At 29.9% G+C, this 20,277-nt stretch overlaps 1 protein-coding gene across 2 annotated transcripts in view; it reads right to left on the bottom strand.

Moving 5' to 3' along the window:
* Nucleotides 1–2,167: 2,167 nt before the first annotated feature.
* Nucleotides 2,168–20,277, bottom strand: part of LOC143241918 (lachesin-like) — a 65,789-nt gene continuing 47,679 nt past the window's right edge. Inside the window, exons 6-10 of one of the 2 annotated variants that reach the window (XM_076485224.1) lie at nt 18,849–18,977; nt 17,924–18,211; nt 16,366–16,482; nt 9,106–9,207; nt 2,170–2,836 (exon numbers count right to left, since the gene is read on the bottom strand). In XM_076485224.1, the coding sequence (XP_076341339.1) occupies nt 2,772–2,836; nt 9,106–9,207; nt 16,366–16,482; nt 17,924–18,211; nt 18,849–18,977 (701 nt within the window). In that variant the 3' untranslated portion in view covers nt 2,170–2,771. Of the gene's footprint in view, nt 2,837–9,105; nt 9,208–16,365; nt 16,483–17,923; nt 18,212–18,848; nt 18,978–20,277 lie in introns of both variants that reach the window. The other variant, XM_076485225.1, reaches the window with a different exon arrangement.

The raw sequence follows: 20,277 nt of genomic DNA, 5'->3' as shown, positions 1-20,277 counted from the left end.
AACAAACGGACAACCAACACTATGCTTTACAACATTACATTAACAACCTCACAACCAACACTATTCTTAACTACATTACATTAACAACCTGACAACCAACACTATTCTTTACTACATTATATTAACAACTTAACAACCAACACTATTCTTTACTACATTATATTAACAACCTCACAACCAACACTATTCTTAACTACATTACATTAACAGCCTGACAACCAACACTATTCTTTACTACGTTACATTAACAACCTTACAGCCAACACTATTCTTTACTACATTATATTAACAACTTAACAACCAACACTATTCTTTACAACGTTACATTAACAACCTCACAACCAACACTATTCTTTACTACATTATATTAACAACTTAACAACCAACACTATTCTTTGCTACATTATATTAAAAACTTGACAACCAACACTATTCTTTACTACGTTACATTAACAACTTGACAACCAACACTATTCTTTACTACGTTACATTAACAACCTGACAACCAACACTATTCTTTACAACGTTACATTAACAACTTCACAACCAACACTATTCTTTACAACGTTACATTAACAACCTCACAACCAACACTATTCTTTACTACATTATATTAACAACCAACACTATTCTTTACAACGTTACATTAACAACCTGACAACCAACACTATTCTTTACTACATTATATTAACAACTTAACAACCAACACTATTCTTTACAACGTTACATTAACAACCTCAAAACCAACACTATTCTTTACTACATTATATTAACAACTTAACAACCAACACTATTCTTTACAACGTTACATTAACAACCTCAAAACCAACACTATTCTTTACTACATTATATTAACAACTTAACAACCAACACTATTCTTTGCTACATTATATTAAAAACTTGACAACCAACACTATTCTTTACTACGTTACATTAACAACTTGACAACCAACACTATTTTTTACTACGTTACATTAACAATCTGACAATCAACACTATTCTTTATTACGTTACATTAACAACCTGATAACAAACACTATTCTTCAGTACGTTACATTAACAACCTGAGAACCTACATATTCTTTACTACGTTGCAATAACAACCTGACGTCAACACTATTCTTTACTATGTTACTTTGACAACCTCACAACCAACACTATTCTTTACTATGTTACATTAACAACCTGACAACCATCACTATTCTTTACTACGTTACATTAACAACCTGACAACCAACACTATTCTTTACTACGTTACATTAACAACTTGACAACGAACACTATTCTTTATTACGTTACATTAACGACTTGACAACGAACACTATTCTTTATTACGTTACATTAACAACATCACAACCAACACTATTCTTTACTACGTTACATTAACAACCTGACAACCAACACTATTCTTTACTACGTTACATTAAGAACCTCACAACCAACACTATTCTTTACTACGTTACATTAACAACCTGACAACCAACACTATTCTTTATTACGTTACATTAACAACTTGACAACGAACACTATTCTTTATTACGTTACATTAACAACCTCACAACCAACACTATTCTTTACTACGTTACATTAACAACCTGACAACCAACACTATTCTTTACTACGTTACATTAACAACCTCACAACCAACACTATTTTTAGTACGTTACATTAACATCCTGACAACCAACACTATTCTTTACTACGTTACATTAACAACTTGACAACGAACACTATTCTTTATTACGTTACATTAACAACCTCACAACCAACACTATTCTTTACTACGTTACATTAACAACCTCACAACCAACACTATTCTTTACTACGTTACATTAACAACCTGACAACCAACACTATTCTTCACTACGTTACATTAACAACTTGACAACGAACACTATTCTTTATTACGTTACATTAACAACCTCACAACCAACACTATTCCTTACTACGTTACATTAACAACCTGACAACCAACACTATTCTTTACTAAGTTACATTAACAACCTGACAACCAACACTATTCTTTACTACGTTACATTAAGAACCTGACAACCAACACTCTTCTATGCTACGTTACATTAGTAATTTATATGTGTTTTATGTTGTTTGAATGTATTATACAAGGAAACAACACTCCAATATTAATATTTATGTATCAGAGACGTAATGATACAATTTTATTTAATTATATGGCAAAGAATTTCTCACAATTTACACAACTTTAATTTTTTGAAATTTAAGAATGGTCCACTGATAGTAAATAGTTAACATCCGAAGAATTGTTAAACGATTTAACAACAATAAGCAAGTTTAACAGATTCCAACAACTGAAGTCAGAAGTTTTCAATTTTCAAGTTATTTTGTGGATCGAGATTTCAATGGAAATTACATGGTTCGTAATTAATGACGTAACAATTTATACAGTACTTAATAACTGTTATCGACATCAATATTTTTAACACTAATTCGTAAAAGTTAAACATTAACTGAAATACTCTGTTCTTGGTGCTGTTAATATAACCAAAACGTATTAGTCTCGTATTTCCAAGTTTGGTTGACGCTAATTATCCCGACTCTTTTAAAGCAAAACTCAGAACTATTCAGATAATGAATGTCACAAGAATCTGTAAGCTGTGGACGTGCCAGTCAGCTAGTTGAAACCTGTGAGTGACAGCTTCAGAAGTAATAGAGAGCGCATCACAAAACGTTGAAGATGAAGGAACTTGGGCAGAAAGATAAAATATCTCCAGTCATCTCGCACGTCCATTACGTCAGCCAAGCATGACAAGAAAGAAAGATGCCAGAGAAACGTGGACCACGGTGTTTCCACGGTACCCTGAGAAGAACAAAACAATAAAGTATCATTGCCAAACCCAAACCAGAGTTTGTCTTTCAATCTTTCTGTACGTTATGCACACGTTACTCACTTGTTTGAACTAAATTAATGAGTATTGAATAACAGGCTTAACAAAAACACTTAACACGTATATTAAAAATGCATTAAAAATGACACGGCAGTAATGTTGAATTTTATAACTGAAGGAAAGACCACCATGATGACCACGCTTCTAGAAACTTCGGCCAATTGAAATGGATATTTTATATATTCTTATAGAACGAAACTGCAATATAGAATTCATAACAACTTATTACACATATAAACTTATTGTTAAATCTAATATCACCAGGTAATATCAATGATTAGAAAACATATCTTTGTTAAAAACTGGTAAAACAATATGTCAAGGGAATTTGTTAAATTATCGGTGACATAAGATAAATCTCCGTTACGGTCATGATGCTGTAACAACAAAGTTATAAATATACTGTCCTAATTAAATGTTTCGGAATGACCAGTTGAAAAATGTTTAGGTCAGGTTTCTCTCAAAGTTCGGGTCACTTAGTCCAGTAAAATCCGTTTCGCTTAATTTCTTCTTGAAAACAAAAAACTAAATATGATTATACTGTTTATGATAATAATGTATATGATTATACTGTTTATGATAATACTGTTTATGATTATACTGTATATGATAATACTGTATATGATAATACTGTATCTGATAATACTGTTTATGATAATACTGTTTATGATTATACTGTATATGATAATACTGTATATGATAATACTGTATCTGATAATACTGTATATGATTATACTGTATATGATAATACTGTTTATGATAATACTGTATATGATAATACTGTATATGATAACACTGTATATGATTATACTGTTTATGATAATGCTGTATATGATAATACTGTTTATGATAATACTGTATATGATTATACTGTTTATGATAATATTGTTTATGATAGTGCCGTATCTGATAATACTGTATATGATAATACTGTTTATGATAATACTGTATATGATAATACTGTATATGATTATACTGTTTATGATAATATTGTTTATGATAATACCGTATATGATTATACTGTTTATGATAATACTGTATCTGATAATACTGTATATGATAATACTGTATATGATTATACTGTTTATGATAATACTGTATATGATTATACTGTTTATGATAATACTGTATATGATAATACTGTATATGATAATACTGTATCTGATAATACTGTTTATGATAATACTGTATATGATATACTGTTTATGATGATACTGTATATGATTATACTGTTTATGATGATACTGTATATGATTATACTGTTTATGATAATATTGTTTATGATAGTACCGTATCTGATAATACTGTATATGATTATACTGTTTATGATAATACTGTATATGATTATACTGTTTATGATAATACTGTATCTGATAATACTGTATATGATAATACTGTATATGATTATACTGTTTATGATAATACTGTTTATGATAATACTGTATCTGATAATACTGTATATGATAATACTGTATATGATTATACTGTATATGATAATACTGTTTATGATAATACCGTATCTGATAATACTGTATATGATTATACTGTTTATGATAATACTGTATATGATTATACTGTTTATGATAATACTGTATCTGATAATACTGTATATGATAATACTGTATATGATAATGCTGTATATGATAATACTGTTTATGATAATACTGTATATGATAATACTGTTTATGATAATACTGTATATGATAATACTGTATATGATTATACTGTTTATGATAATATTGTTTATGATAATACCGTATATGATTATACTGTTTATGATAATACTGTTTATGATAATACTGTATATGATAATACTGTTTATGATAACACTGTTTATGATAATACTGTATATGATTATACTGTTTTGTTCCTGGTTGTGGGGTAAGAACCGAAGTCATAACAGAATTATGTAAAGATTTAAAAAATATGAACTTAAAACAGAATCTAACAAATTCTCAAAATAAAAATCATAATAAACCTTATTACAAAACATATTAAACACGTTTACTACTCACGTTACTTAAAACACACGTTTTCTGGTCTCCCTTTACTATTTATATTAAGTAATCAACTGTTCTTTGGTCTCACTTTAATATTTATATTAAGTAATCAACTGTTCTCTGGTCTCACTTTACTATTTATATTAAGTAATCAACTGTTCTCTGGTCTCACTTTACGATTTATATTAAATAATCAACTGTGCTTTGGTCTCACTTTACTATTTATATTAAATAATCAACTGTTCTCTGGTCTCACTTTACTATTTATATTACGTAATCAACTGTTCTCTGGTCTCACTTTACGATTTATAATAAATAATCAACTGTGTTTTGGTCTCACTTTACTATTTATATTAAGTAATCAACTGTTCTCTGGTCTCACTTTACTATTTATATCAAGTAATCAACTGTGTTTTGGTCTCACTTTGCTATTTATATTAAATAATCAACTGTGCTTTGGTCTCACTTTACTATTTATATTAAATAATCAACTGTTCTCTGGTCTCACTTTACTATTTATATTACGTAATTAACTGTTCTCTGGTCTCACTTTACGATTTATAATAAATAATCAACTGTGTTTTGGTCTCACTTTACTATTTATATTAAGTAATCAACTGTTCTCTGGTCTCACTTTACTATTTATATCAAGTAATCAACTGTGTTTTGGTCTCACTTTGCTATTTATATTAAATAATCAACTGTTCTCTGGTCTCACTTTACTATTTATATTAAATAATCAACTGTTCTCTGGTCTCACTTTACTATTTATATTAAGTAATCAACTGTTCTCTGGTCTCACTTTACTATTTATATTAAGTAATCAACTGTTCTCTGGTCTCCCATTACTATTTATATCAAGTAATCAACTGTGTTTTGGTCTCACTTTGCTATTTATATTAAATAATCAACTGTTCTCTGGTCTCACTTTACTATTTATATTAAATAATCAACTGTTCTCTGGTCTCACTTTACTATTTATATTAAGTAATCAACTGTTCTCTGGTCTCACTTTACTATTTATATTAAGTAATCAACTGTTCTCTGGTCTCACTTTACTATTTATATTAAGTAATCAACTGTTCTCTGGTCTCACTTTACTATTTATATTAAGTAATCAACTGTTCTCTGGTCTCACTTTACGATTTATATTAAATAATCAACTGTGCTTTGGTCTCACTTTACTATTTATATCAAGTAATCAACTGTGCTTTGGTCTCACTTTACTATTTATATTAAGTAATCAACTGTTCTCTGGTCTCACTTTACTATTTATATTAAGTAATCAACTGTTCTCTGGTCTCACTTTACGATTTATATTAAATAATCAACTGTGCTTTGGTCTCACTTTACTATTTATATTAAATAATCAACTGTTCTCTGGTCTCACTTTACTATTTATATTACGTAATCAACTGTTCTCTGGTCTCACTTTACGATTTATACTAAATAATCAACTGTTCTCTGGTCTCACTTTACTATTTATACTAAATAATCAACTGTTCTCTGGTCTCCCTTTACTATTTATATTAAGTAATCAACTGTTCTTTGGTCTCACTTTACTATTTATATTAAGTAATCAACTGTTCTCTGGTCTCCCTTTACTATTTATATTAAGTAATCAACTGTTCTTTGGTCTCCTTTTACTATTTATATTAAGTAATCAACTGTTCTCTGATCTCACTTTACGATTTATACTAAATAATCAACTGTTCTCTGGTCTCACTTTACTATTTATACTAAGTAAGCAACTGTCCTCTGTTTCCTTCTTTCTAATTATATTAAGTGAGACAACGTTCTACTAACTTCAAGAGTACTGGGACAAAACAAGCATTGGTTTACTTAATATAATTATAAAGAATGAAACAGAGGATATTTGAGTATTTAATATAAATAGTAAATTGAGACCAGAGAACAGTTTATTACTTAATATAAATAGTAAGGAGAGACTAAAGCACAGTTGATTACTTAATATAAATTAACTGAACGCCATATTAACTTTTTTTGCCAACAAACGAACACCAAATGTAAGTGTGTTAAATCCATGATCTAATGATTAATAAAGACGTCACTTGACTTTGTTTATCCACTTTAGAGAGGATTTAGTAAATCCCTCATCTCGTGTTTCTCTCAGTCTTAAATATAAAGAATTAATAAATACGTTTCTGACACACATGTCTACAAATAGATTGCTTATTCTGCTCTTTGTCTTAGAAATATTTGTTATACTTTCAAACAACAACAAAAGAAGTTGTTTATTAAACAAACATGACATTTCATAATAGATAAATGTAATTATTTATTGTAAGACTTTTGGACGCCAAGACAAGGGCTCACATAATAATTAATATAAATCACAGGTTTTTTCAACTCTTTCTGGTTTACAATCTGCAGCTGGGGAAGTGATGTGGTAAATAATACTGTACGACGTAATTCATACGTTACAAACAGTAATCCTAACACAAATGTCATTTTCTGCAAACAAAGTGAGATCACGTAAACTAGAACAACAAACATTTCCTTCTATAGATCGATTAAACACTTTGTAAAATTCATATATTTTAACATGATCGTATTTATTTAATATTTAACTTTCAACCACCTCTACTTTCTCTTGGTTTGTTTTAAACTTGCGTCTGTTTTCAAATCTTTCACCAATACAAAAGCAAATATCAGAAAAACACATTGTTTTCTACTGTGTATATTATACATCATTGGAAAAGTTAAACAAATACATCCAGACACACAGCTGCAACTTTCCTTGTTTGTTCTGTTTGGCATACTAGAAGTACTTAGGTTTAAGATGTTAGTTTATTGGATATTATGACTAGCATATATTCACGTTAATTATGTAATATTATCATACAGTATTATATTCCTTATTATTATAATAGTATGTATTCATATAGTAATGTTACTGACGAAACATGTTCATACAGTAATATTACCTTCATCTTATACTAGTATGTATTCATATAGTAAAGTTACTGACGAAACATGTTCATACAGTAATATCACCTTCATCTTATACTAGTATGTATTCATGTAGTAAAGTTACTGACGAAACATGTTCATACAGTAATATTACCTTCATCTTATACTAGTATGTATTCATATAGTAAAGTTACTGACGAAACATGTTCATACAGTAATATTACCTTCATCTTATACTAGTATGTATTCATATAGTAAAGTTACTGACGAAACATGTTCATACAGTAATATCACCTTCATCTTATACTAGTATGTATTCATATAGTAAAGTTACTGACGAAACATGTTCATACAGTAATATCACCTTCATCTTATACTGGTATGTATTCATATAGTAAAGTTACTGACGAAACATGTTCATACAGTAATATTACCTTCATCTTATACCAGTATGTATTCATATAGTAAAGTTACTGACGAAACATGTTCATACAGTAATATTACCTTCATCTTATACTAGTATGTATTCATATAGTAAAGTTACTGACGAAACATGTTCATACAGTAGTATTACCTTCATCTTATACTAGTATGTATTCATATAGTAAAGTTACTGACGAAACATGTTCATACAGTAATATCACCTTCATCTTATACTAGTATGTATTCATATAGTAAAGTTACTGACGAAACATGTTCATACAGTAATATCACCTTCATCTTATACTAGTATGTATTCATATAGTAAAGTTACTGACGAAACATGTTCATACAGTAATATTACCTTCATCTTATACTGGTATGTATTAATTATAACATTTCTTTGTTATGTAACCCTATTTTTTATTTAAATTTCTCAGTATGGCTGAATGGCTGTAGAAAACAACTTTTCACACTTGTGATGATACAGAGAACAACCAGCCCAATGTTTATCTTTGTGCTTAACTGGAAACAAACAAATACAGTTGTCGAAAAAGAATCCTTACTGTCATATAACGTTGGTTTTCTTGAGGTTCGTCAATAATGTAAAATGATATCAAATTTGTTTTGAGTGAATTAAGACAATTCCATTTTCGTTTAACTCCAAGATTTTTACACATTTAAAAATAACAGAATGTCAGTGACTCCTAATGTATGCTACCCTTCGTAGTATAAGACGTTAGTTATATATCGGTTCATTAACTGATAGTTATGGCCCTATTTTGTGAATATTTTATGGATGTGGAATATTTCTAACTTATTCCTACCTTTGTTTTTCTCAGATTGTTCCTCGAGGCCTGACATCAGGACCACTATGTCTTTGTCCAGTTGAGGAGGATAGTTTTCTGGTGCTAATACATCATTAGGATCTAGCCAATGAAAACATTGTTTTGTTATTCCAAACTACAAAGCTGTATAAATGTTAAATATTTTCACGGTAGAACTTTAAATAACACAGAATCGTAAGTCATGTACCTAAAGCATACAAAACTCTGGAGATTATGTAATACTTACGTGAACTTAACACCGAATAAAACCAGATATCTAAACCACATATCTAAACCAGATATCTAAATCAGATATCTAAACCATACATCTAAATCAGATATATAAGCCAAATATCTAAATCAGATATCTAAACCAGATATTTAAACTAGATATGTAAACCAGATATCTAAACCAGATATTTAAACCAGATATCTAAATCAGATATCTAAACCAAATATCTAAATCAGATATCTAAACCATATATCTAAATCAGATATTTAAACCAAATATCTAAATCAGATATCCAAACCAGATATCTAAACCATGTATCTAAATCAGATATCTAAACCAAATATCTAAATCAGATATCTAAACCAGTTATCTAAACCAGATATCTAAATCAGATATCTAAACCATATATCTAAATCAGATATCTAAATCAGATATCTAAACCAGATATCTAAATCAGATATCTAAACCAGATATTTAAACCAGATATCTAAACCAAATATCTAAATCAGATATTTAAACCAGATATCTAAACCATATATCTAAACCAAATATATCTAAACCAGATATCTAAACCATATATCTAAATCAGATATCTAAACCAAATATCGAAATCAGATATTTAAACCAGATATCTAAACCATATATCAAAACCAGATATCTAAATCAGATATCTAAACCAAATATCTAAATCAGATATCTAAACCATATATTTAAACCAGATATCTAAACCAGATATGTAAACCAGATATTTTGTATTTGTTTCTGATGTTGCCCCTTGTAAATATACAACTATTTTATTTTAACTACTTAAGAATATTATCATAATAATATAATATATACTCACACACATTGGTGGTACTTACTATCCAAGTGGTGTAATAGCAATTTAATATTTGTCTACCAATATCTGTCAAACCGTTTCTAAACGAAACGATAACACTTGTTAACTGATTTGCTATCAGCGTACGTTTTATACCTTCTATATTAGTACTTGTTGAACCGTTTCTAAACGAAACGTTAATACTTGTTAACTGATTTGGTATGGCAAACATTTCAATTCATATTTATCACTACTTGGAAACAGTTTCATGAGAACATTTTAAAAGATGTATTTTAATTTAGCTAATGTTGTTTTCAAAGTAAATATAATAATAAATAACGTATTATGTGTTAATATAATATAATAATAAATCATTTATTATGTCGATATAATATTAAAAATATTAATATAATGTAGTAATAAATAATATATTAGTATAATATAATAATATATAATATATTAATATAATATAATAATAAGTATATATTTTGTCCATATAATAATAAATAATTATTAAATAATGTAATAATGTATTAATAATATATTAAGTCGATATGATAATAAATCATTTATTATGTCAATATAATAATAAATAATGTATTAAGTTGATGTGATAATAAATAATGTATTAAGTAGATTTAATAATAAATCATTTATTAAGTCTATATAATAATAAATCATTTATTAAGTCTATATAATAATAAATCATTTACTAAGCAACAGCTTTGCATTTACAACAATAAAAAATCTATACTTCTAAATATTTGGCATGCCAGAATATTATGCTGTTGGATTCGCAATCTGTGAGTACCAGGATCGAGTTCAGTTACTGAATACACTCGGTTTTTCAGTCGTAGGTGTGTTATGCTGTGCCATCAATCCCACTATTCGTTAAAAAAGAATAGCCCAAGAGCTGGTGATAGAACGTGTTAACTAGCTGCTATCCTCCAATACTATCTCTTAAAAATTAAGACGGATACTAAAGATTTACCTCGAGGAACTTAACAGAAAATACAAGAAAGCAAACCAAAGTACCCACCATGCATGATGTATCTCCAGGGTTTAACCTGTGGTCCGTACACCTAACAAAAATATAAAACAGGTCCGAACAAAAGCGCAACCATGATATAAGAAAAAAAAAACCTATGGACGACCCCAGATCTAATATACTATAAAAATGGTATACAATCCTAGGTCTGATATACTGTAAAAAACCTATGGACGACCCCAGATCTAATATACTATAAAAATGGTATACAATCCTAGGTCTGATATACTGTAAAAAACCTATGGACGGCCCTAGATGTAATATACTGTTAGAAATAATGGACGACACATGATCTAATATACTGTAAAAAAATGTAGATGGCCCTAGATGTAATATACTGTTAGAAAATAAAAACGACCCATGATCTAGTATACTGCTACAAACTGTAGACGGCCCTAGATGTAATATACTGTTAGAAATAATGGACGACACATGATCTAATATACTGTAAAAAAATGTAGATGGCCCTAGATGTAATATACTGTTAGAAATAATGGACGACACATGATCTAATATACTGTAAAAAACTGTAGACGGCCATAGATGTAATATACTGTTAGAAATAATGGACGACACATGATCTAATATACTGTAAAAAAATGTAGATGGCCCTAGATGTAATATACTGTTAGAAATAATGGACGACACATGATCTAATATACTGTAAAAAAATGTAGATGGCTCTAGATGTAATATACTGTTAGAAATAATGGACGACCCATTATCTAATATACTGTAAAAAAATGTAGATGGCCCTAGATGTAATATACTGTTAGAAATAATGGACGACCCATGATCTAATATACTGTAAAAAATGTAGATGGCCCAAGATGTAATATACTGTTAGAAATAATGGACGACACATGATCTAATATGCTGTAAAAAAATGTAGATGGCCCTAGATGTAATACACTGTTAGAAATAATGGACGACCCATGATCTAATATACTGTAAAAAATGTAGATGGCCCAAGATGTAATATACTGTTAGAAATAATGGACGACACATGATCTAATATGCTGTAAAAAAATGTAGACGGCCCTAGATATAATATACTGTTAGAAATAATGGACGAAACATGATCTAATATACTCTAAAAAATGTAGATGGCCCTAGATGTAATATACTGTTAGAAATAATGGACGACACATGATCTAATATACTGTAAAAAAATGTAGATGGCCCTAGATGTAATATACTGTTAGAAATAATGGACGACATATGATCTAATATACTGTAAAAAACTGTAGACGGCCCTAGATGTAATATACTGTTAGAAATAATGGACGACACATGATCTGATATATTGTAAAAAAATGTAGATGGCCCTAGATGTAATATACTGTTAAAAATAATGGACGACACATGATCTAATATACTCTAAAAAAATGTAGGGCCCTAGATGTAATATACTGTTAGAAATAATGGACGACACATGATCTAATATACTGTAAAAAAGTGTAGACGGCCCTAGATGTAATATACTGTTAGAAATAATGGACGACACATGATCTAATATACTGTAAAAAAATGTAGATGCCCCAGATGTAATATACTGTTAGAAATAATGGACGACACATGATCTAATATACTGTAAAAAAATGTAGATGGCCCTAGATGTAATATACTGTTAGAAATAATGGACGACCCATGATCTAATATACTGTAAAAAATGTAGATGGCCCAAGATGTAATATACTGTTAGAAATAATGGACGACACATGATCTAATATGCTGTAAAAAAATGTAGATGGCCCTAGATGTAATATACTGTTAGAAATAATGGACGACACATGATCTAATATACTGTAAAAAAATGTAGATGGCCCTAGATGTAATATACTGTTAGAAATAATGGACGACCCATGATCTAATATACTGTAAAAAAATGTAGACGGCCCTAGATGTAGTATACTGTTAGAAATAATGGACGACACATGATCTAATATACTGTAAAAAAATGTAGATGGCCCTAGATGTAATATACTGTTAGAAATAATGGACGACACATGATCTAATATACTGTAAAAAAAATGTAGATGGCCCTAGATGTAATATACTGTTAGAAAATAAAAACGACCCATGATCTAGTATACTGCTACAAACTGTAGACGGCCCTAGATGTAATATACTGTTAGAAATAATGGACGACACATGATCTAATATACTCTAAAAAAATGGTGATGGCCCTAGATGTAATATACTGTTAGAAATAATGGACGACACATGATCTAATGTACTCTAAAAAAATGTAGATGGCCCTAGATGTAATATACTGTTAGAAATAATGGACGACCCATGATCTAATATACTGTAAAAAATGTAGGTGGCCCTAGATGTAATATACTGTTAGAAATAATGGACGACACATGATCTAATATACTGTAAAAAAATGTAGATGGCCCTATATGTAATATACTGTTAGAAATAATGGACGACACATGATCTAATATACTGTAAAAAAATGTAGATGGCCCTAGATGTAATATACTGTTAGAAATAATGGACGACACATGATCTAATATACTGTAAAAAACTGTAGACGGCCCTAGATGTAATATACTGTTAGAAATAATAAACGACACATGATCTAATATACTGTAAAAAAATGTAGATGGCCCTAGATGTAATATACTGTTAGAAATAATGGACGACACATGATCTAATATACTGTAAAAAAATGTAGATGGCCCTAGATGTAATATACTGTTAGAAATAATGGACGACCCATGATCTAATATACTGTAAAAAAATGTAGATGGCCCTAGATGTAATATACTGTTAGAAATAATGGACGACACATGATCTAATATACTCTAAAAAATGTATATGGCCCTAGATGTAATATACTGTTAGAAATAATGGACGACACATGATCTAATATTCTGTAAAAAAATGTAGACGGCTTTAGATGTAATATACTGTTAGAAATAATGGACGACACATGATCTAATATACTGTAAAAATGTAGATGGTCCTAGATGTAATATACTGTTAGAAATAATGAACGACACATGATCTAATATACTGTAAAAAACTGTAGACGGCCCTAGATGTAATACACTGTTAGAAATAATGGACGACACATGATCTAATATACTGTAAAAAAATGTAGATGGCCCTAGATGTAATATACTGTTAGAAATAATGGACGACCCATGATCTAATATACTGTAAAAAAATGTAGACGGTCCTAGATGTAATATACTGTTAGAAATAATGGACGACACATGATCTAATATACTGTAAAAAAATGTAGATGGCCCTAGATGTAATATACTGTTAGAAATAATGGACGACACATGATCTAATATACTGTAAAAAAATGTAGATGGCCCTAGATGTAATATACTGTTAGAAATAATGGACGACACATGATCTAATATACTGTAAAAAACTGTAGACGGCCCTAGATGTAATATACTGTTAGAAATAATGGACGACCCATGATCTAATATACTGTAAAAAAAGGTAGATGGCCCTAGATGTAATATACTGTTAGAAATAATGGACGACCCACGATCTAATATACTGTAAAAAAAGGTAGATGGCCCTAGATGTAATATACTGTTAGAAATAATGGGCGACCCATGATCTAATATACTATAAAAAAACTGTAGACGGCCCTAGATGTAATATACTGTAATTCTAAACGCAGTTTTATTATTTCGCTTCATACTGTCCTCGTGACTTATCGATAGCACAAGTATGTAGAGGTGTTAGTGTTGTGTTGTTTAATAACACAAGTACCGTGTAGAGGTGTTAGTGTTGTGATGTTTTAATAACACAAGTACCGTGTAGACTTGTTAGTGTTGTGTTGTTTTAATAACACAAGTACCGTGTAGAGGTGTTAGTGTTGTGATGTTTTAATAACACAAGTACCGTGTAGAGGTGTTAGTGTTGTGTTGTTTTAATAACACAAGTATCGTGTAGTGTTGTTAGTGTTGTGTTCTTTTAATAACACAAGTATCGTGTAGTGTTGTTAGTGTTGTGTTGTTTTAATAACACAAGTACCGTGTAGAGGTGTTAGTGTTGTGATGTTTTAATAACACAAGTACCGTGTAGAGGTGCTAGTGTTGTGATGTTTTAATAACACAAGTACCGTGTAGAGTTGTTAGTGTTGTGTTGTTTTAATAACACAAGTACCGTGTAGAGTTGTTAGTGTTATGTTGTTTTAATAACACAAGTACCGTGTAGAGGTGTTAGTGTTGTGTTGTTTTAATAACACAACTACCGTGTGGAGGTGTTAGTGTTGTGATGTTTTAATAACACAAGTACCATGTAGAGATGTTAGTGTTGTGTTGTATTGTTTTAATAACACAAGTATGAAGAAGAGTTAGTGTTGTGTTGTTTTAATAACACCAGTGCCATGTAGGTGTGTTATTGTTGTGTTATTTTAATAACACAAGTACCATGTGGAGATGTTAGTGTTGTGTTGTATTGTTTTAATAACACAAGTATGAAGAAGAGTTAGTGTTGTGTTGTTTTAATAACACAAGTGCCATGTAGGTGTGTTATTGTTGTGTTGTTTTAATAACACAACTACCATGTAGAGGTGTTAGTGTTGTGTTGTGTTGTGTTGTTTTAATAACACAAGTACCATGTAGAGGTGTTAGTGTTGTGTTGTATTGTTTTAATAACACAAGTATGAAGAAGAGTTAGTGTTGTGTTGTTTTAATAACACAAGTGCCATGTAGGTGTGTTATTGTTGTGTTGTTTTAATAACACAACTACCATGTAGAGGTGTTAGTGTTGTGTTGTATTGTTTTAATAACACAAGTACCAAGAAGAGTTAGTGTTGTGTTGTTTTAATAACACAAGTATCATGTGGTGGCGCTAATTCTGTCTTGTTTTAATAACACAAGTTAAAGGATAATGTGTATTACTGAATAAACTGTTTATCAATAAAAATACGTAGCGTCTGATAAATTGTATGTCATAGGATAGACACGTAATAAACTATCTATCATTGGATTGAATGTTTAACATGTAATAAACTGTTTATCATCAGATAAAGTGTGTAACATCAAATAAACTGTTGACTATCAGATAAAGTGTGTAACATCAAATAAACTGTTTATCACAAGATAAAGTGTGTAGCATCAGATAAACTGTCTATCATGAGATAAACTGTGTATCAAGTAAAGTGGAGGTACTGACCTTTGGCCGGTGTTTCAGGATAAACTTGTACCAAATATTTCTTGGTGTCCACTGCTTCTAATTTCTCAGGTAAACTGGTTGTCCTCGCCATCTTCAGTTTGACTGGTCTCTCAGTTTCTTTAGTTAATTAACGAAAACATTCAAGCGTGCATTACATAGGAATGTGTTTCTTCTAACTTCACCATAATCGAAAAACCTTCCAACTTAATTATATGTTCACTGTTGCAAGGTTCGTCTCTGTTGTATGTAATTTTATTTTTTACTTTAGTAAACCACAGATGAAAGACACCTATGTATATTTTCTCAACATAGAAGATTCGTTTCATGAAGAATAAATTTATATCTCCCAAGATGTTTCATTTGTATTACGCGGATCATACACATATCTCCTAACATGTTTGTGTTACACAGATCAGCCCCATACCTTCTAATCTGTTTTGTGTTATACGAATCAGACCCATATCTTCTAACGTGTTTGGTTTATATTAAACAAATCAGCCCCATACCTTCTAATCTGTTTGTGTTATACGAATCAGCCCCATATCTTCTAATCTGTTTGTGTTATACGAATCAGACCCATATCTTCTAACGTGTTTGGTTTATATTAAACAGATCAGACCCATATCTTCTAACGTGTTTGGTTTATATTAAACAGATCAGACCCATATCTTCTAACGTGTTTGGTTTATACTAAACAGATCAGACCCATATCTTCTAACGTGTTTGGTTTATATTAAACAGATCAGACCCATATCTTCTAACGTGTTTGGTTTATATTAAACAGATCAGACCCATATCTTCCGAAGTGTTTGGTTTATATTAAACAGATCAGACCCATATCTTTCGAAGTGTTTGGTTTGTTTATACGAATGAGACACATATTTTATAACGGATTTGTGTCATACGGATTGAACTAATAGCTTCCGAAGTGTTTGGTTTGTGTTATACAGAACGGACTCAATCTTCTAATGTGTTTGTGTTATAGGGATCAGACACATATTTTCTCACGTGTTTGTTTTGTACCATACATTTCAGACCCATATTTATGAAGCAGGAAAAAGATAGAATAGAAATATAAAAACTGTTATAAAAAAGAATGTCTCTTACACTGAAAAATGAAAACTATAAATAAAAACAATATCTAATAGTAGGAAGTGATGACACGTTACTAATACTATACACTGGATTAGGTAACGAATATCGAATACTATGAAATGGAAACACAATTCTGATGACAGCACGTTTCTTATGAACTCAGAGTGAAATATGTAATGAACTAATATGGTTATAGTAAACTTTCGGGTAATATTTATAAATGATAAAATATTACATGCTTTAGATATATAGAGAGGACCATACTTCGTTTGCCATTTCTATACCTCCATGAAAAGGGATAATCTTCAACTGTGTCATAACCTTAACAAAACATAGCTATTAATATGCTATTAATAGTCAGTGAATCTCTGTTATTAAGTTTTATTCAATAGTTACTTGACTTTAGTAAACGTGTCCTGTAAAATTAACCATAAGATATTTGACAAAATAAAGGTTAACTTACTATGTAAGGTCAAAACGCCCTCGGATTCTCCTCTGTCATTCTTAGCAGCACATTTGTAGGGTCCGTAATCTTTTTCTTCAATATTTATGATGGTCAATTTCAGATGAGATTTATAGGAGTCGTGAGACACGTGTTTGATGTACTTGTTTTCTCTATCATTAATCAAAACCTTTCCTCGAAGCCAGTAGCTTAAGGCTTTGGGATAGGACTCCAGATGGCAGTCTAAAGTAATGTTAGAATGTAGCGCCGCCCCTACGACTTGATTAGGTATCCAGATCGTTGGAGGAACTGAAGATATGTAACAATTGAGCTGAGATGCATCACAACATTAGATATTACTTATGTAATTATGAACCTCAGTTTATATATAATCCGAAGATAAAGAACCACATAGAGACTATTTGTGAGAAACGTAAACCAATTTATCCTTAACAATTAAATATGGTTCTAACTAATTAATTTATCTTTAACCGTGGTTATATGACTATTTGTTTAATCAAAATAATTAGTTTTCTGTCTAAAGACAAAAATGTAAACATTTTCGACAAATCACAAAACAGGACAACTTGAGTGGTTTATGACGCCATTCGGGAATAATTTCAAACACAATAAATACACTGTGATGTACCTAACAATTAGGCTTAAGAGCTTAATGATGGAACATATATTCCAAAGTATCAAATCGAAACGTCACGCGCGACATAGATCCATAATTTTTCAATGTAATTCGACACTGTTATACATCTACTTCGCATTAAAAATATTCATGATACAACATTGACTCCTTTAAACAACTATGTTAATCAGGATATCTTAAACTAAAATATTTCTCAGTTTTAAACTCAGTAATTATTTGACTTCTCAACATTTAACAAATTCAGAATGTCGTCATTATGTGTGAAGAATATTTTAACAGAAAACTCACAGTTAACTTCGAGAGGAATCCTCCGACGAATAGAAGGTTGGACATTATTCGTGGCAATACAGAGGTAAACACCCATGTGTTCACGATTCACCCAAGGGAAGACTAGATTCGTGCCTCCATATAATTCAACTTCAAAAAACGACAGAGCATTAAAACTACAACTGTTTCAACACTCACACTGCTACTTCATGTTCTATATATAGATTAACTAACATATCTGTTAAAACAATAGTACTACTGCTACTTCATGTTGTACACAAAGATTAACTAACATGTCTGTTAAAACAATAGTACTACTGCTACTTCATGTTCTATACATAGATTAACTAACATATCTATTAAAACAATAGTACTACTGCTACTTCATGTTCTATATAAAGATAAACTAACATATCTGTTAAAACAATAGTACTACTGCTACTTCATATTCTATACCTAGATTAACTAACATATCTGTTAAAACAATAGTACTACTGTTACTTCATGTTCTATATATAGATTAACTAACATATCTGTTAAAACAATAGTACTACTGCTACTTCACGTTCTATACATAGATTAACTAACATATCTGTTAAAACAATAGTACTACTGCTACTTCACGTTCTATACCTAGATTAACTAACATATCTGTTAAAACAATAGTACTACTGATACTTCATGTTCTATACATAGATTAACTAACATATCTGTTAAAACAATAGTACTACTGCTACTTCATGTTGTACACATCGATTAACTAACATATCTGTTAAAACAATAGTACTACTGCTACTTCATGTTCTATATATAGATTAACTAACATATCTGTTAAAACAATAGTACTACTGCTACTTCATGTTCTGTACATAGATTAACTAACATATCTGTTAAAACAATAGTACTACTGCTACTTCATGTTCTATACATAGATTAACTAACATATCTGTTAAAACAATAGTACTACTGCTACTTCATGTTCTATATATAGATTAACTAACATATCTGTTAAAACAATAGTACTACTGCTACTTCATGTTCTATACATAGATTAACTAACATATCTGTTAAAACAATAGTACTACTGTTACTTCATGTTCTATATATAGATTAACTAACATATCTGTTAAAACAATAGTACTACTGCTACTTCACGTTCTATACATAGATTAACTAACATATCTGTTAAAACAATAGTACTACTGCTACTTCATGTTCTATACATAGATTAACTAGCATATCTGTTAAAACAATAGTACTACTGCTACTTCATGTTGTACACAAAGATTAACTAACATGTCTGTTAAAACAATAGTACTACTGCTACTTCATGTTCTATACATAGATTAACTAACATATCTATTAAAACAATAGTACTACTGCTACTTCATGTTCTATATATAGATTAACTAACATATCTGTTAAAACAATAGTACTACTGCTACTTCAT

The sequence above is a fragment of the Tachypleus tridentatus genome, unplaced genomic scaffold (genome assembly GCF_004210375.1).
Source record: "Tachypleus tridentatus isolate NWPU-2018 unplaced genomic scaffold, ASM421037v1 Hic_cluster_1, whole genome shotgun sequence".
Lineage (NCBI taxonomy): Eukaryota > Metazoa > Arthropoda > Merostomata > Xiphosura > Limulidae > Tachypleus > Tachypleus tridentatus.
Note: the sequence above shows the minus strand (reverse complement) of the source record. Positions and strands in the feature narration are given on the sequence as shown.